The following is a 20,292-nucleotide window of genomic DNA, read 5'->3' on the forward strand; positions in this document are numbered from 1 at the left end:
AAGTGACTGGGAAGGGGCCCTTATTACGACAGGAAGCATTTCAGTTTCAGCAAATTATAATGAGTTAGTAGCGCCAAATCCATGCATAAAGCAGCAAAAAACCGCAGTACGATCTAGACGAAAGATTAGCGGGCAACTCCAAAACTGTTCAGAAACTATTTTTATGCAACCATTTTATTCTGTCAGAAGCCCGGGAGGAAAAAGACACTTCTACGTTGGTCCATCTAACTTGAAAGCAGTGGTTGCGATTCACCTATCATATACCATCAGAAGCGAAAAAAGACGCATTCAAAACTATAGCCAGCTAGATGTTCTCCAACTGAAACAGAACATTGTTGAATTATAAAAAAATATATATGTAGCATGATTTATAACATTTGTGTTACTTACTTTATTGCATCTGTATATTGGTTGTAGGATTGTTCGAAAGATCAAAAATAAATTTGTCTCTAACCCCCAAAACAGAAGAATGAAATATGAAGGAAACAATTTTGAAAGAAAAAAAACATGATTCGAGCCGGTCTGAATTAATGGAAAGTTAAGCTCTCACCATGTCACATTAATTATAGTCGAAAGTTCACAAAGACTAGGAAAGCTTACAAACTATTTTTGATAATTTTTACCGGATTCCATAACAGCAATAGAGGTATCCCAAAAAAAAAGTTCGCCAGTGAAACAATTTTTTGCGGCTCTATTTAGTAACTCTTTTTGAAAAGGCCCTCAAATTCTTGGCGCTAAATTTCAAGGATCTGCTCAACGCCATCGGTAACTGCAGAGAAAGGTGAAGATACTAATTTCACGGTCTTTCGAAACGAGGGAGCCAAGTTTAAGGTATTTTGGCGGCTCGTGGATAGCCTCCCCCGATTTAGGTCCCCATTAAGGATCGGTAGAGAAAATGGAACAAATAACCATTCCAGTAAGTGAAAAATCTTCCTCAGTCCATTTAGCTGCGAAAAATTTTTCTCGGTACGAAGCAAAAAAATTAGTCCGGCTGTTTTTAGTAGTTTTATTATCATCAAAATTACGAGATTGATTGTTATATTTTTTTTTAATATGCAAAGCACAATTTTAATTGTTTAAAATGCGTCTTAATGTGTTTTTTTACACATTTCTCAACCAAAAAAAAAGTTTTTTTTAAACTTAGATTTCTTGTATTTTTTTCTGTACATTTTCTATTTTTGTAAAATGTACACAAAAAAAGTTTATGAGAAAATTCAAGAAAGGTAAGGAAACAGCAATATTTCGCACTCATTTAATCTTCGGTCGGTTTTTCAATGAGGCCTTTGAGCAGTAAAGTATCTATGGATCATCTTTAAATCTTTTCTTAACTGTTAAAAGTCTGGAAGGAAGTTTCAACCCTATCATACTTTTTTCAACTCTGAAATACTGTACGTTGTGTTGTATAAAACAAATTTGTTACATTAACCATTTGCGAGGTACAAGCTTTTGTTTTGTCTTATTCGTTTAACAAACAATTTCAAACAGACAGTTTGGACAGAAAAATAGCAAAAAAAAATTCAAAACTAGCATAGCGGTTACTGTGCGAGCTGCACAGAATGCTCCGACTATAGTCCTAAGAAAACAACAGAGGTTTTTCAAAATAATGTCGTTTTTTTCGGCGTAGTGTGATATAAAGAGTTGAACAAAAAAAATTGGAATGGGTATATTCCACAGTCATAGGAAAAAAAAAAACAAATTGAAAAACGTTTTTTTTTTTAAATGGTACTTGAAAAACAAAAAAAAAAACGAAAACTATTTTTTCAAATTTTGCAGTTTTTTGAAGATTTGAAAACTTTGATTCCAAAAAGACGCTAAGATACTCAAAATAAACTAACGTTACTCAAGTAAAACAAAAAATTTTTGTTCAAATTAAGCTATTGCAAATTTTTAAGCAATTAAAGTACGACTGCTTAATCGCTTTGATTGCTCGAAATATGACGAAAAATCAAAAGTTTCAAACCTGTTTTTTTTTTCGACATTGGGAACTTTTTTTAAAATGTTTTAATGTGGTTTGAATCACGACTGTAAGGGCTTTCATATGAAATATCACTAAATCTAATCCAATGATTATTTGTGGTACCTGATTTTGCGTGAAAAAGAAAAAAGAAAAAACTAAAAGTCACCCGAATACAAAGTTCCTCCCCATTTTTAATGGTCGGAACAACAAGATCTGAAATTGCTTTAAGATGTAACACAGCTGCTCGCATATCAGGGCAAATCCCGAACACTTCTTCTGCCATTTAATTTATTGTCTGGGGAAGTTAAGTCTACAGATATTTGACTGTCTGGAGAAAATTAGTCACGAGATAAACTAAACTCTGATTAACAAGATAGAAAATACTGATTGCTAAAACTTAAGTCACATACAAAACTAGTTAGCTAAAGCTTCCAAAATCATCCGTAACAAAACACTTGGGCTTGTTTTTTTCGCCATCGGTGCTCAGAAAACCAAATTTGTCATTACAAAAGGCCACCAAAAGCTAGTAACACTTCAGATTTTTTGAAAGGCCAAAAGCACAAATGCTAAATCTAAAAACTGACAACACGAAAACGAGGACAATTATAAAAGCAGATGCAAAATAAAATAAAAATTTTGGATGAAACAAGCGGGAATTGCAAACGAGAATCAGTTAAATAACCTTTGACCTTAATCTGAATTTCAACAGTTGGCTCTTTTTCCTTTTTCCCCCAACTGCAAATTTGAAGAGTAAAATTAATGTTCTCAACAACCGATTGTTTTGAAAAATGACATGCGGACTAATTAGGCCATAATAAACATATTTGGGCTTCATAATCAACCTCGTAAAACCACTCATTACTCCATAAAATTGATGCTCATTTGAGGTGGGGGGACTAGGAAAAAGCCCAACAGTTCACATAAAAACTTTTGAGAAAAAATAACTAAAAGCGGCACAAACTATTAGTTTAAAAATACCGTAACAAAATTAGGCTCTTTTTCCTTCCCCCCCCCCCCCACCTGCAAATTTTTATAGCTCAAATTACTGTTCACATTGTCCAATTGTCATAAAAATCGACATGCAGACTAATGAGACCATGGCAAACATATTTAATCATCATGATCAACATTGTAAAACCACCCCTTAGACCATATAATTGATGCTTGTGTGAGGTGGTGGGGGGGGGGGGGAGGAAAAAGAGCCCAAAATTGCAAATTATACTAGTTATTCAACAATGAGTTCATCCTGTTATACAAATAAGCGTATTAAATTTCAACCAAAATTGCAAGAACCAAACATCTCGATCAGACTTTTGAAAGGCTGCTACCAAACCATGTGTTACAGAAAAAAACTTGCGACTTTTAACCATTTGACTGATTATTATCATCTCTACAGTGATATTGATTTACATCTCCACGAACTTGTAAAACGTATTCGCTTCAAAAATAGTTAAAACTGAAACCTCTGTTGAAATATTTAGAAAAAAATGTATACCTAAAAGTCTTATACCCTTTTTATAAAAGTCAGTAATAAAAAACCAACAGCTCGACAGTGAGTACAAGTGCCCATGAAAACACAAAAAAAATCAATTTTTATGCAATTTTAAAAATGTTCAATGCCCCAATCCAATGTCGAATTGACTTTAAAGACACAATAATTAATGCCTCAAACACCTGCCTCAACAAAGTTACCGCTCAAAAACGTTTGAGGATTGACCATTGGGTCAAATGAAAATCTCTTAGGCTGGAGCTTGGGTTATAGTTTGTGCAAAAAAGTTTTTGTCTTTTGTCTGATTTTAAGCCTGCAAACAATATTAATTGAAATAATAATTTTTGATATGTTCTGTCGCGTCAACTTTTTCTTTGTGGCAACAAGATTTGATGAGAATATTTATACAAACAGCAACGATATATGACATTCAATTTAGAAACAATGATAGATGTTACAAAAACTATAGAACAATTCGGCGAATTGATACAATAATTGGTACTCGCTAGATTGGTAAAAAAATTGTTAAATTGCTAGTCATAGTAGTCGCTTTTAACTTAGAACTAGAAACGATTACAATTGATTTGTTATTTGGCTCTGAAAATAAATTTTACAAGATGAAAAAAGTATATCCTGTTTTTGATTTGATGCACTTTTTGGTGATGTAACACAAAGAACTTCAAAAGACAGTACCGCTTATTGTAACATATAGCCCATTCGATTTTGAAGCATTTCTTTTAGACAACTTTCGATTTTGATTATTTGACCTAAAATTTATTCGGACGTGCAGTTTCTGGTCCATCTGAAAAATTCAGGCATGTTCATTTAAAGACCATTAGTTTTCAGCCAAGTTCCTTCTGTCCGTCACTTGGAAGTCCAGAGTGCCCCTGGATCCCTGGAACTGTTTGCAGGAGAAGGTGGCGTACAGCACTCTTTTCTTGCCCACTTTGAAGGGCACGAAGCTGGTGGAAGTGCCTGCGATTCCATTTGGGGCCACAGTTCTGAAAACATTACAATGCCTTATTTAGACTGAAAAATAATTTATAAAATTGTTTTCCAGTGAAATAAGTCATTAAACAAACAAAATCACAAAGAAGAAGTCGTCGACAAAAAAAGAAGGCCATAACACTAAATCTAGCTTGTTCTCTGCAAAATTTTTATAGCATTGACCTAGGATGGGCGAATCTAGGTTTTTCTCGAGAGAGGGCGGCTTTTCAAATTTTGTCGACCTTTTTTTAGGTCGACTAATTTGATTTTTTGATTTCTACCTATTTTGACCACATTTTCTGCGCCGCAGGCTAATTTTGAAAAAAAAGCTTAAAAAAAGGCGTTTTAGGCACTTTTTTTAAACCGAAAAACAGCGTTTTTTCGGCGCCCTCCTCCCTCAAAATTAGTGCTTTTAGCGCCTTTAGAAAAACTTTAGGGTCGGTCAGCCAAAAATGGATAACTCAAAATAGTACAAAGGCGGGACCTTTTGGCTCGGCAGGGGGCCGAATGAATCCCTAAGGGAGGGGGGCGTCCGCATCCCCCCCCCCCTCCAAAAATCTGCTGGTGGTATTGATTTTCACTTGAAAGCAAAAACAACTTCAAGAGATAGTTTCAAAAATGAATGGAAAAATGTTTCAGCAAAAATAACGAATCAAATCCTCAAAATTGGTTTGTTTAGGAGAAATCTGCTTTCGATTCCAGACTCACTCCACACGCGCGGCTCTTTTAGAAAATGCTTAATTTGGCCTTGAGATGTGAGAGTAGCCGGTTAGTCTGGCTTGGCTTGTACTGACCCTATGTGTAGTTTGGTGGGTTTAGCCAGTCCTGGTCCGGATATTTCGAACAGGGCGGAGGAGAGGGGGGATGCGGAGAAGGGGTTGGGTACCTGCAGGTCCACGTACACTGTGTCCCCCTTGGCCACCACGGCAGAAGCCGACTAGAACCGAACATACAAATCATCATCATCATCATCATCATCCAAATGTAACTAATAAAACTAATTTAATGTCTAAATATTGAATCTATATAAGGCAGCTAAATGATTTGAAACCTTAAAGCTAGAATGTCAAGTGATATCCGTCAGATCATAGAATAAAACAGGGGCTCTTCTTAACTATTACCTCCAGTACCACAAATTAGGCAGTCGGCCTTCCAATAGCTTTTGTGGTTGACTGCAACTTGAGTTACCTGGCCAAATTTAATGTTGCGTGCCACTACAAATAAAGTGTTGATGGCACAGCACAGCAAATGGGGGATAGAAAAGTGAAGAGTAGTAATTTGTGGAGATGTTTACAGTGATGTGTATGGGTGGGAGTTGTATGGGGAGCACTAGTTTCTGGTCTATGAGTTGGCCTGTCTCCTTCACGTGGGCTGTGAGTGACACTGTCACACTGCACTCGTCATTCGCCCCCTTCAGCACATCTCCAAGAGACACCAGCTGTTCCATCTGCTTGTCTGAACACTTCAATTATAGCAAACAGTCTACAGCCACAATTAGTCATAACACAAGTCAAAGCCAAAATTCGGAGAAAGTGAAACTCGTAACAGGCCACAATTCGCAACGATAGATTAGGCGCAAAACACGGATACACGCGCGGCAATATACCACTACTCGTGTCGAATGTATAAGCCAAGCGGAGCAAGTGCTTTGCTAATTGCCCAGGCCCTCTTACGAATTGTCTTCTGTTACGTATGGTCGCCCTACCAGCCAACAGACAAGTAGAAAAAACTTTGAATAATTTTGATACATTTTCACAGAAAAACAAGGATAGCCGGTTACTGAGCAAACAGCTGAGAATGTTCCGACCATAAAATTCAAAAATACATTTTTTTCTTCAAATTATTGTGTTTTATTTTGCGTGGTGTGATGAAAAGATTTGAAAAACTAGAATTTAGGCAAACTCGAAAGTCATAGTAAAACGAGCAAACTAGTTAACAATTTCTGGAAAAAAAAACAGAAAAAGCATAAAAGAAAAATAAAAATTCGAAAAATTTTCAAGTTCTTTAGCAGAAGTTTTTTGAGTTTTTGCACTTTTTGATTCCCAAAATGTAGCCAAAAACTGCATTTTGTTTTTGAAAAAAAAAATCAAAATGATCTAGAAAAACCATCACTTTGTTTGGTTGAGCATGAACAGACTTAACATTAAATCTTTTTCCTGTTTCTTTTTAAACTTTCTGTTGCAAAAATTTGTAATTGTGCTATTGGCTACTTGCTTAGGCATAGAATTGATGTTAATTTTTGACTACTTAATTAGTATACTATTGACATAAATCAAAGAAACCAACAAAGATCGTTGGATAACAGCAATAGTTATATAGAGTGGTGGATTCAGGGGCGTGGCGGACGCCTTTTTTCACGGATTCAACCCCATAACCAACCAAAGTGTCCCACTTTTGGTATTACCTTATGATATCCAATTTCGGTGAACAACCCTTAAAAATTTATCGAGGCGCTTTTGGCGCCAGTATATACTACTTTTGAAGGAGAGCGCGCGCCAAAAACTGCTTTATGTGATGTTTTTGAACCATTTAAATGCGTGCGGCGCAGAACATTTTGTCAAAGTGTTTATAGTGTACTGGGAGCTGTAGGAAAATCAATTGGGTCAACCAACAAAAAAGGCCGACAAAAAGTTTGATATTTTGTTGAATATCCGCCTCCTCCCTTGAGAAAATCCTAAACCCGCCCCTGGTTTTCTATCTGTTTATTGAAATTTTACTGAATTGCTATCTAAAAGAGTAATTTTAGATCGAGCATGCCAATTTGTTTTGATCAGATAAGTTTGTGAATGTTTTAGAGATGTTTTAGAGGATTAATTTCAGAGATTGGTTAGTAATAACTATTTTATACAGGGGCGAAGCTGAGCTTCGCATAACTTGCAATACGAAAATCAAATGGGAAAAAGTAATTTGAAAGAAAAACCTTTAAAAAATCGTTTTTGTTACATGTACCATTTAAAACTAAACAAGGAGCTTTCGGAATAATAGAAAAAAGCAGCCAAACCTTCAAAAAAGGCCTTAGCTGATTCCGCTGACAAAAATAAGCAGACAGACAACAAACCAAATTAGCCGAAAACTTTCAATTTGCAAAAAAAACGAATCGAACTCCCGGGTTTGCGTCTCAAGCATGAGTTCTATAGCAATTTGAAAAAAAAGCTGAACCTCCAAAAAAAAAGTCGGGCTACGAGAACAAAGCCGATGAAAATAAACAGACGGACGATAGTCAGAAAAAGTTCAAAGGATCTAGTTAACAAAAACAACAGGTCCCGGTCGGATTCTAAGAACAAGCCTTTGCAGTTGTGTTGCGTTAACGCCAGATGGTCGACTGAATCTGAATTTATAATTAGCAAGCGGCATAAAAGCCGAAAATTTCTGCGCCGAAACACTTTCAAGCTAATCAAAGTTCAAGAAAAAATCAAGCTAGTCGCCTTTCCCGTCAAAATACACAAAAAAATTTGGTCCTCGAAAGACGCAAAACGAGGCCACTAAGTCTTTAAAAAAAATGAAATTTAACAAATCAGTTGGTAAAAATATAACTAACGTAGAAGTCAAATTTCGATAGATCAGATGTTTAAAATGAGAAAACTCTAAGAGCAACTACTATGAAAACGATTTCTAGTTGTGGCAACTAAGCCGACAAAACATAAACAGACAAATGTTTGGCCGATGTTTTTATTTCGAACAAAAAATTTCTGTTTTTAAAAAAATAAGTAGTGGTCAGATTTGAACCCTTGATCATTGACGTCCCAGATGTATCCGTAACCTCCAGGCAAAGAGTGCAGGAGACGCTATTACCCAATTGCTATACCATTGCTCATCGCAAAGGTAATAACAATCATTATTAGGTAAATCAAAACTATCAAGCGAGAAACAAAAAAAAACAAAAGAAACTACATATGAAGCAACTTATAGTAAAACTTTTTCTAACAAAATAAAATGTTGTAAATTTATTGCAAATTAAAAAACTGCAAAAAATGAACAAAATATGATAGTCCTAAAAACCTGTTAAAACTTATTTTCATGCGGAAAATTAGGTTTTATATTGCGCCAAGAGCTTTTTTTATGACCAGTAGAACTCATATTATATCAGTTCCCGGGTTGACCAAAATTCTAGTCGGAAAATTTTCGTACATCAAAAAAAAGCTTCACAAATCATACAAATTTTTACAATTCCATAGATGCAAAAATTGAGTTTTAGTCCCCGTGGGACAGACTGAGTTTAAGTGGTGAGTTCTTGAGTCAATGTAGGACTTCCAGTTATTCAATTTTCCGCAGGTTTCTGCAATTTTTTGTTTTGCTGCTTCGCTGTATCCTCGCCTTGCTTAGTGTCGATGTGGACATTCTCGCATTCTTCCTCGTCTTGCTGCTTCCTAGGCTCCCCGGTCGTATTGATTTGTTTGTCTATCGCCGGTATCTCATGTTTTTCCGTAACATACTTTTTTTCTACCGCCATCATCGTTTCTCTGTTCGGGCTGACAGAAGGTGATACAATGTCTACTATTTTGACCACATCGTGTTTACCAATTGATCGATTACCGCTTTATCGTTTCTAAAATTCTCATGCAGGCAAAAATTTTGGAGGAATTTTTTTTACTTTTCGTGAATAAAGCTAGAAAGACTGCTGGGTTGATTTTGCTTCCGGATATTTTTGCCCGGCAATTCTATGCTGAATTGTTTCTGTTCGACGCCGTTTATCGGAACTGGATTTCCCTGTTACTTTGGCCAAAGCTGATTGACGTGTCCGCGTTGACTTCCTCGTAGCCTCTGGTTGTGTTTTCTGTGGCTGGGTTGGTGGGGGCATCTTTTTGACGTTAAACCGTTTTGGCGATGGTGCCATGATTTCTGACGCGGTTGATGAACAGTCTTCGCTTGATGATGTCGTGTTTTAGGCCTTTTTCTTTTCTCCCTTCCGAAACATCATTCCTCTTTGTTCTTTGGGGGTCGGTTTCGCTCCTGATCATTTTGCGGTCTGTGGTTTCCCCTTTCCTTCTGACTCCAAAGTCTTTTTTTCTTGCATCTCATTTCTTCTTGGCAGGCCTGTTTGTTCATTTTTTTTGATCGTTGGGTGTTGGGGCGCATTTGGCTGTTCGATATCCAAAAACCCAAGCTTGGACTTGCTCGTCTTGCAGATTTGTATACAGCATAGTTGTTTAACCGTAATCTTCTGCACAGTCCGAGGAGGGTTTTATACAAAGGCGAATCCATTGTTCCTTAACAATGGATTATTTTCCTCTGTTTGTACCCAAGCTGTGTGTGGTGCATAGATTAGAATTGTTCCATCTATGGTTTTATACTTTTGATCAATTGTCTTTGGGTCTTTTACTTTTGTTGCTAGTCTTATTGTTTTTCTCGGTACCCGTTGTTTTTTCTTTCTAGTGTTTGTGTCTACTTGTGACTCTATTCCTTCAAAGTTAGAATCTAGAGATTCCTCCTCCCTAGCTAATGAAAACCTAGTTCTCAAACCTGCTTTACTCTGATTCGATGAAGTTCCCATTTACTTTTGGATTTCCGAAAATGTCGGCTCTGGTAGATTTTGGATTGGTTTTTACTTTTGACATTCATATCGCTTTCCGACCAACATTGCAAGTCGTGCATTACTTCTGGTGGCAGTGGCGGGTACATCAAGTTTTTCCGATCTAAAGAAGCGTGTTTTGCGTTTTCCCTATTAAAATTACTTGGTGAAATAGTAGTTGCTTTATTTGAAAGTGGTGTATTTGGCTTTCGTCCCATGTGGGCTTCGAAGGGAATGATTTTTGTGGCTCCGTGGGGAGTAATTCTAAGTGTTTTATTTATTTCCGCGACGTCCGACTTCAAGTTGAACGGGGATGTGTAGTCTATTCGCACTACCCTTAACCTACCTTATATTGTTTGAATCATTCGATCGGCTACCCCTATAGATCTGTGGTCGTCCACTGATAGATAAAAAAGAAAATTTGTGAGATTTGATTTGCACAAAAATTAAGTTTTTTTTCTCTCGGAACGTTTGTGCCTAGTCTTATCTTAATTTTCGTGGAACCCCATTGTTTGAAATACATCTTTGCTTGAATTTTATCGCGATGTCCGCAGTTGTGTTTGTGATTAGTTTTGCTGTCGGAATTTTTGACCATATATCAACGGCTACCAGAATATATGCGTCCTTAATTAATTCATCCGGGAGGAGCCCGTAAAAACCAGTTGCACTTTCTCATTTGGTTTGACCACTGTTTCCATTTGGTTTTAGTTTTTACCTTATTCTGTGCATTTTCTGCAGTTTTCAAACAGTTGTACAATCGTCCGATGAATATTTGGAAACCAGATTTTTTCACATAAGTCCCATATCGCTACTTCCCCGGATGCGTGAGGTGTACGCTGTCTAAAGTCATTTGTCTGAGTTGTTGCGAAAAGATGATTTTTTGGTCCAGAAGTAAACAGTCCTCCTTGACATGCATGCGATTGCCGACGATGTACCAGTAGTCCCCGTAGGCCCATTTGAGCGAGTCACAGTCTCTCTTCTTTACAAAGTTGACTCTGGGTTTTAGGTTCCTGTCCTTGCGGGTTGCTGCTACCTACGCAATGCCTACGCAATGTCCATATTCTTCGTTGACTTCAACAGTCAAGTCCTTTTGGGTTTCTACGTCCTGGTTGTTCTTTGTGTATTGGAGAGTTTGTGTCTGCGAGTCTACCAAGTGGGTTGTTGTCTGTGTTGCGGAGGTCGCTCCTTTTAGGCTGCTGGTCCCTTCGGGCAGTGTGGCCTCGTTTGTATCTTCTAGTGGGCTGATCGGGCTATCGGAAATTATTATTTTGGAGAAGTTTCTGGGCCTGTCGCTAGATTGGAGTTTCTCTCTTGCGTCTTTGATAATTGTTGGAATTGACGAAATTTCTTGTGACGACGACGTCCAGCGTTGGTACGTCGTTGTTGTTGCTGTTGTGCGGCGATGCCATCCGGGATCGGATAGACTTTTCTCTCTATCCGATTCTCCTCTCCAGGTGATTTCTGGCTGTCGTCCTCTGTGGGGTTTGGACCTTTTCTCCGCTGCCTTTTGCTCTCGACGAATCGAGTTTGGAGCCTCCCTAAAATCTTTGATTTCTATCCCCCAGCTCATGTTGTGTTTGGTAAACTTACGGAATTTATTGTTGTTTAGTAGGTTTTTCTTTTAACCGCTGATTTTGGGATGTTGAATTGATTGAATGATTGCTTTTGTTTAAAATTTTGTGACCGTGATCACTATGTTCGGAATGTTTGGTTTTAATTGAGTGCTTAATTTTTTTTTCATTTTCCGCGCCCGTTTTGATCAGCCGATACGGTGCTTGATTTCGATTGGCTAGCATGTTGAGAAGGACAATGTCAATCAATGCAAGAGTTGCAATTAATGAAGTAATTGACGCTACTACAAATTCTTCAACGTACTCACTGGGGGCAGTGCTAATCTTATTGGGTTTCACAACATGTAGTCTATTAGTCCCATTTTTGTCTCTGCCAAATGTTTCATATCACAGTTAAATGGGATCAAACGATCGATCCGTCTATTGAGTCTAATTTGACTAGTTTTTGATCTTTCACTTGCGTTCAGCGCGCTGACCAAAGCTCGGTGGTCTGTGATGACGGTGAATTGTTTGAAGTGTTCAATTGCCCATACGGCCCAAAATAATTCTAATTCGTTCACCGAATAATTTCGTTTCTAAAGAAATTAGGAATCTGGGAGCATATATTTTTGCCACCCAGCCCTCATTGGTGAATTGTTCAAAAGCAGCGCCTAACCCGAATGTAGAGGCGTCCCAGACCACTCGGGTCTCTAAGTTGTGGTCAAAATGTTCGTTTCAGTTATTTCTGCAACAAGTTTCAATATGTGATTAAATGCTTTTGTCTGATCCGATCCGACTTCCAATCAAGTATTTTGTGTTTGTCAGTGTTTTTAGTAACGGTTTAAGTGCTGAAGCAGCTTTAGCCAGGTTTGGTATATATCTTGTAGGGTATTGAACACTTCGATTTTTTCAATTGCTTGAAGGTTTCGGGGTTGTGAGTTTTACTTTAGTTTAGCGTCTGTTTTGCAATTTAGTGGTTTGGTGCCCTCGCAATTAATATGATAGCAAACTTGCCTTTTTCTCGAAGTTCTCGCTCTCTTCCCCCCCTCCCCCCAAAAAATCTGCGATAAAAAAAGAAAAACCGAAAAGTTTAGCTAGAACAGTACACGTATGTTAATTCATCACACTTATTCTGGCACTTTTCGTATCATTTGCTTTTTCATCGTGGCGACAGACTAAAAAAGTCACTGTCTGCAGTCGAGCGCATAATTTGCCAATTGTACTCGACGTTCTGCTTATTCCCTTTTAGCCCTTTCTGCGGCAACTTCTTCACCTCAGATTCCAGTTTTGGTTGCTCATTTGACCTCATAGGGTGTACTGAAGAGGGTTACCAGAATATAGACATCGAATGCCTGGTGTAGCAAACTGATTCTGATCATGCTTGGGGGTGGGGGCCTGATTAGTGGAACCATCCCATCCCTATTGTCACTCACTCTGACCCCCCTCCCTCTGATGTCTTACCTTCTCCTGCTTGTAGTGTGTGAGTGGTGACTGTGCCCTCTATTCTCTGTCTGCCCACCCCAGTGTACTGTGCCTTCCTCACCACCACTTTAGTCCTCACAGTCCTCTCCTCGCCCCCCTCATTCGCCAGCTGGTCAGAACAGACAACACGTAGTCACTCATTAGAACAAACCCACTTCCTTCCAATTAACTTTCAAAAACAAAGTTTGTACTATCGTAGCAAAATCTAGAAGGGTGGATATAGGATGCTTTATGGAAGGGGGTAGCGGATTTTCAAAAAAAATCCAAAAATTTGTCCTTTTTTTAGGTCGAGCAAATTAAATTTTCGAGCGCTCCCAGAACACTAAAAAACCTATTTTGACACAATTTATTGCGACACCGGAAAAAGGAGTTAAAAAACAGGTCAAAAATACCATTTTTGGGCACTTTTGAAAAACTTTTACCAAAAAATGGCCTCTTCTCGACGCAATCTCCCCTTCAAAATTAAAATATATTTAAGCCTCAGCCCTCCCCCTCTCTAAATCCTCCTCCTGTGGCTGCTTCAAAAATTTCGAGCCAAGCATCTTTGTTTGTAGAGTTAGTATTTGAAATGACAATCCTAAAAGCTTCTAAAGATTTCCAAGAATATAATCAAGGTTTCAAAGTTTTCATTTCAAATAAACTCAAACGAGCGCTTCAAAACAACAAGTTTATGGCGTGCGAGTTACAGACTGTGCAATTAACATGCTTCCGGCATACAAAATACAGAAAATTTAAGATAGACATGATGAATATTTTAATCCAATGAAGAGACTTGCTTCTTGCTGCTAGCAGAAGACATACTTAGTGTAATGAAAAACTTGCTCATCAATCTCACATTGAGTTTGTAGGTGAAGTTGTCAGCTATGAGGTCCAGTGCGTCTTTGCAGGATACAGACACGAGCACGTCGTCCTTCAAGTTGTCCATCACTCGGTACATCAAAGGGTTCCTCCCGAATGACACCGCCTTCATCACAGCCAGTCGCTCCTCGTCAGATCCTAAAACACAACAGAGAGCGCGTCTTTTCTGTTATACGCCCAAAACCACCAATTATGAGCTTATGAGCTTCTGTTTTTATTGAAAAAACCTATATTTAATTTCTCTAGAAATGATTTCAGCCAATCTGATTCGAGCAAAATGTTACAATTTGAGAAGATGAAAAACATCCGTAACAGAAAATAACCCACAGGGTTCACCTTGGGGGCTGTTCTCGCGACAGAAGCACCGTTTTAGCCAGTCAACCGCTAAAAAAACTACATCAAACACCTCTACTAACACAGTTATTCATTTCATTCAAGATGATATATGTTTCATGGAACTGCAAAATCGAGTAGAGTGGATCAAACTTCTAGGTTTACCATCCCAGAACTTGAATTAGTTTGTGATTGAAATGATATCAAAGTAATATTGTGTAATGTCACCATCACAGAACCAATGAATAAGAAGAAAAACTTGTACATACTGTAAAAACGAAGCTTCTCGCAATGTCGCTTGACTCTCCCAGACCCTCTTTAACGATTCCGTCTCTCAAACTATTTGAAACGGCACGTTCAACCATTCAATCATCAATTAAGTGTTCTCCTTTTGAAAAAATAATCGGAAGAAAACCGAACGCTTTTATGAAGATAGATCATTAAGGATAGAGCATTGAGGTATCACACGACCGGATTGAAGACATATACACCAACGAGCCTCTACCACAACAAAACGCAATATAACGGATAAAGGCTACAATTCGGATCACCAAATTAAAGCAACAGAAACTTCAAACAGCCGAGATCTGTTGGAGATTTTTTTAACCAAAGGTAACGTCCCCTTTAAAGATTCTAACCGAGCTAACGAAACCCACCAATTTGAAGGTTTTATGCAAAAATCGTAAAACCCTCCAAATATCTGGTTTAACTGGTTAGCGGAAAAAAATCCGAAAATCAGATATAGCTTTGAGCAAAATCGGTTCGATAACACCGCAAACTTTTTGGGGTAAAATTCCAGTTTCTTACTTCACATTTAATAGTGTCGCAATAGGTAAAAGATCAGACAATGAAATTGATCAATCATTTGGAGACGACTAAAAAGTGACAAACCGCATCCACCAGAGAACCCAACAACAGCCACTCCTCAGAGAGCAATAAGAACTCAATACTCTTCTTCCTCGCCAGTCTTCAAGTGAAAATCACAAGCCAGGAACAAAACACAAACAGCTCAACATTTTCTCGAGGAATAATCCTCAAAAGAAAAAAAAATCCAATTCAATGAAAAAAACTTCTAAAGACCGGGCACGAGCGAAGAAAAACAAAAAACAAACCGCATGCAACGAGTCTTTTTATAATTTATTGGATACATCTAGTATAAATGATTGGAAATGGTCGGTAGGGGGTTTCCCTTGCAGAGACTGTGAAAAGGAGAGAATTTTTGGATATCTTAAAAAACCCCAAACCATCAAAACGGAGTGACGTCAACTTAAAGCCAATATTACGAGTAAAACTGAGTTTTTAGATAATATGCTGACAGCTGGATGACCAGTCTCCATAATATCAGCTGACACCAACAGTAGAAACGAAGAAACTCTTTCTCTTTACACGAAAACGGGTTAAACCGAAAATATTCCGAAAAATCAGGACTCAACAGCAGGAGAACTACCCGATTTCGAGATAGTTGTTTCCTCGGAAGATATGGATGCCTCAGACCAAATTGGTTAATTGACACCAATTGCCTCATGTATATCTTTGAAAAGCTGGCTCACAAAAACTTTTTGGTATTATACGATTTATAGATGTTGAGGGTCAAATCGGAATTGCTAACAATCCAATTTTTGTCGACCAACGCACAAATACCTCAGCGTCAGCCGAAGAAAAGGCAACGGATTGCTCGGCTATAATTTTGGAGTTCGTTATTACTATTCCAGCGGTTGTAGACATTCAAATGGCCACTGAACCAGCAGACACCCGTATAATTCGAGCAAAACTTCAATGGATCAACACTAGCTGACCTGCCAGAAAACGACTATGCAAATTTAGACATCTCGACAGCCTCTGTAATTGGAAAAAATTTGGGCTAAATGTGACTCACCTTTGCAATCAAATAGCCAGATTAAATCAGAACCTGCTAGATTTTTGTTTGGAATAGAAGTCGAAATTAAACTCCCTCAAAAAATTCTTAGCTATTAATCTGAATCATTACTGGTATTAAACTTTGACGAGTCGCCTTAAATTTAAAAATTTTACTGGCATAGCACACTTCTTAATAGGAATACATTCTGTTGCAACCATTTGTATTTCTAATTGTTCTGACTTTCGATACGAAAGTAACGGAATATTTGTGCTCGGGGTGGGGTTTTTTTTTCTTCAGACAAATTTCGACTTTTTAACTAGCCATTTTTGACGGAATTTTTTTTATATCATTCGAGAGCTATTGCTGTCCTGAGCTCAAATTTGAAAAGATATATCGCCTGTGATTATTTTTCGTTAAGTTACGGGGGTTTAAAGATTGCCATTTTGGCCAATTTGGGACAATTAACGCGCGATATATTTCGCGCTATTAACGCGTAGGCGGAGAGTTAATCCGTCTTAAAAATCGTTCCAAATTGGTTAAAAGAAACTTATTTGCCATAAATGGTTTATTACAAAGGAGCGAAATCTATCCTTTTGTACTTTAGATGGCGTGTGGGGGGATGATTTTCAAAAAAAAATTTCAAATTCAAAAGAAAAATTTCATTTTATTTTATTTCATTGAATTTTTTAATGTTATTACGGCTCCATAAACCTTGAAATACTGATACGAGCAGTCTTGTTCTCCTTAAGTTTTAACAAAAAATTTGAAACTCAATTATCATAGTAGTCTAAATTTATTTAATTAGACCGTTCTCATATTTCTCTCCTCGTTTTCGTAAGTAGTTGTAGTTACATTTTATCTAAGCATATCATCTAAATTTTTGCTGCCAAGGGAAATATTGCTATCTCATTTTATATCACCTATTAAGTTACTTTCAAACAAGTCTTTGTCTGACATTTAATCTAACTCAATCGATCGTGCTCACTTCTTAAAAAACACTTTGACAATTAAGTCATCCATTTATTGTTCCGACTTTCGATACGAAAGTAACGGAATATTTGTGCTCGGGTGGGTTTTTTTTTCTTCAGACAAATTTCGGTTTTTTAACTAGCCATTTTTGACGGAATTTTTTTATATCATTCAAAAGGTATTGTTGTCCTGAGCTTAAATTTGAAAAGATATTTCACCTGTGATCATTTTTCGTATAGTTATGAGGGTTTAAAGATTGCCATTTTGACCAATTTGGGACAATTAACGAGCGATATAATTCGCGCTATTAACGCGTAAGCGGAGATTTAATCCGTCCTATAAATCGTTCCAAATTGGTTGAACGAAGCTTATTTGCCATAATTGATTTGTTACAAGAACGAAATCTCTCTGTTTTTACTTTATATGGCGTGTGGGGGGATGATTCTCATTAAAAATTTCAAATTTTAGAAAAAAAAATTTCATTTTGTTTTTTTTTTCATTTAGTTTTCTTATGTTATTACTGCTGCTCCATAAATCCTAAAAGGCAGTCGGAACATTCAGGACTTCGCCCTGATATGAGCAGTCTTGTTTTAATTTGGTGTTACTTCTTTTTGGAAATTTAGCTTAAGCATTAGAGTATTTAATCCGTTCCTAGCAACATTGCAATCATAATTTTGACAATTAAGTCATCCCATTTTTTGTTCCGACTTTCGGTACGAAAGTAACGAAATATTTGTGCTCGGGGTGGGTTTTCTTCAGATAAATTTCGACTTTTTAACTAGCCACTTTTGACGATATTTTTTTATATCACTCGAAACGTATTGTTGTCCTGAGCTCATATTTGAAAAGATATTTCACCTGTGGTCATTTTTTGTAAAGTTACGGGGGTTTAAAGATTGCCATTTTGGCCAATTTGGGACAATTAACGCGCGATATATTTCGCGCTATTAACGCGTAAGCGGAGAGTTATTCCGTCTTAGAAATCGTTCCAAATTGGTTAAAAGAAGACTATTTACCATAAATGGTTTGTTACAAGGAGCGAAATCTATCCTTTTGTACTTTATATGGCGGGTGGGGGGATGATTTTCATAAAATATTTCAAATTTTAGAAAAAAAATTTCATTTTGTTTTATTTCATTTTAAATGTTATTACTGCTCCATAAACCTTAAAAGGCATCGGAACATTCAAGGCTTCGCCCTGATAAGCGCAGTCTTGTTTTAATTTGGTGTTACCCCTTTTTGGCAATTTAGCTTAAGCATTAGAGTATTTAATCAGTTCCTACAACATTGCAATCATGACAAACAGCTAGGACGGATTTCTAGGTCGGATTGAATCTCTGCTTACACGTTAATAGCCGGAAAAATGTCACACGTTGTTTGTCCCAAATTGGCCATGGTAGTAAACCCCATGACAAAAACACCAGAGTTGAAGATCATTGAAGTTTGTGTACCTCATTACTTTTCCTAGCCTCAGAAGAGTTTCTCAGTTTTAATACTTAGGGCAACAGCATGAGTAAACGATTATACTTTGTGGGTAACTTAACCAGCAAGAGCAAAAGAAATTTTATAGTGGAATGACGTAAGAAGTCAGAAAATAAACTTTATCTAGGACATTCCTCATGGTGCAGAAATTGTGAAAATGTTAGAAGCTGAAAATGTTAAAAAAGTGCTGCCATTTATGACACGCCGGGCCTTGAGGTGACGGGGACGAATTTTGGTTCTGATGCAATTTGTAAGTTTTTTTATAGAACACTGGATCACCATTTGAAGATAACTCGGAGTTATGGGTTCAATGGAGACAACAGTGAGGGGACTGTCCGGGGAGTATGTGCCATTCCCCCTGATTGCACAGTCGAACCTTCCATCGCACGCACGAAACAACGTTGAAGGCGTTAGTACCGGAATAATAATGAAAAGGAGGCTCAGAATGTTCTAGAATTTTATATTTTCCAGTAGGACATTCGGGACGAATCCGAACCCTCCCGTGCAACGAAATCAGAGAGATAACGATTTTATCTGCAAGAGAGTACAGAATTGGAGGCCCGATGCCGAGAGACTGTTAGAGACATTAACGATATATTTTAGCTGCTGTAATGCCCTGAACGTATTTAGTTTACTCCAATATTATTTTAGTATTTCAGAGAATGAGCAGTTAGAGTAGAGGAAAGAGTCAATCCATCTCTAATGGATTTAGTATATAACTTTCATTAAAAACATTTTACATTGTGTTTTTTTAGCCGTGTTTTTACCGGTAATCACGTTTTCTGGGGACCCGAGACCCAATTATGTGGTTATTTTTGCAAGTAAACGAAAACTGATCAAAAGTCGTTTGGCTGATGACCTAGAAAAATTTAACATAGTACTTAGCCCTTAACAGACCAGAAAAACATCTGGCTAGGTCTAGACGGTTAAAAGCGAGTAGGATTTGAGTAACTGTCGTCAGCCAGTCGTCAATAGGTACTTTTTCTACGCTCTTTTGTTGTGTAATGTCTGGACGACTGTTACACTTTGTATGGGGAAAAAACCACCGCGAGCGCAAATACGCAGCCAATTTCTTCAAAATCGGAACGAAAACAAATCTTGCACAAGTCATTCGGAAATTTTTCTGCAAGTATTTCATTTCAAGCAGTCTATGTAAGTCCAGAACTACCTGTTTTCGAATGCTGATGAATTCTTATTGGCTAACAAACTTTTCTTGCAACCAAACTTTCTGGCCTGACAGTTTCCCTTTGAAAAATTTCCTAATTAGCCGTCAGCTCGATCCAAATAACGCCGTATTACCAGTAAAAAAGTCAAGTTTAGCAACCTGCAAAAGATTCATAAACAAAACACAAGACTGCTCGTTTTATTAGGGAAAAGCCTGATTGTTGTTTCGACTTGCTTTTTCTAGCTGAAACAAATTTTTTGGTTAAAGATTTATTTTTTAAATTTTATTTTCGCCTTTCTTCTTCTTTTCTTTCTCCTACTTCTTTCTTTTAATTCTTTCATCTATTTCTTTCTTCTAGTTCTTGGCGCTCATGCGTGTTTTAAGAACGCAGCATGTCGCGGGCAATTTTGATCCCCCATAACTTTAAAACAAAATTATCACTCATGAAAGGTCTTTGAAATTAAGGCTCAAGACAACAATATCTTGCAAAAAGAAAAAAAAATTGTCAAAAACATTTGGTTAAAAAGCTGAAATTCGACTGTAAAAAAACCACCCCAAGCTCAAATATTTCATTATTGTCTTCAAAAGTCGCAAAAAAGGTTGAAAAAGATTGAACGTTAGCGCTTATATAATTAAACTAATACAAACCAAAA

At 37.3% G+C, this 20,292-nt stretch overlaps 1 protein-coding gene across 1 annotated transcript in view; it reads right to left on the reverse strand.

The window, feature by feature from the left end:
- Positions 1–4,085: 4,085 nt before the first annotated feature.
- Positions 4,086–20,292, reverse strand: part of LOC134846768 (protein-glutamine gamma-glutamyltransferase K-like) — a 55,787-nt gene continuing 39,580 nt past the window's right edge. The window contains exons 12-16 of the mRNA XM_063864159.1: positions 13,810–13,970; positions 12,954–13,083; positions 5,728–5,888; positions 5,228–5,370; positions 4,086–4,447 (exon numbers count right to left, since the gene is read on the reverse strand). Of these exons, the coding sequence (XP_063720229.1) occupies positions 4,282–4,447; positions 5,228–5,370; positions 5,728–5,888; positions 12,954–13,083; positions 13,810–13,970 (761 nt within the window). The 3' untranslated portion in view covers positions 4,086–4,281. The remainder of the gene's footprint in view (positions 4,448–5,227; positions 5,371–5,727; positions 5,889–12,953; positions 13,084–13,809; positions 13,971–20,292) is intronic.

The sequence above is a fragment of the Symsagittifera roscoffensis genome, chromosome 5 (assembly GCF_963678635.1).
Source record: "Symsagittifera roscoffensis chromosome 5, txSymRosc1.1, whole genome shotgun sequence".
Taxonomy (NCBI): Eukaryota; Metazoa; Xenacoelomorpha; order Acoela; family Convolutidae; genus Symsagittifera; species Symsagittifera roscoffensis.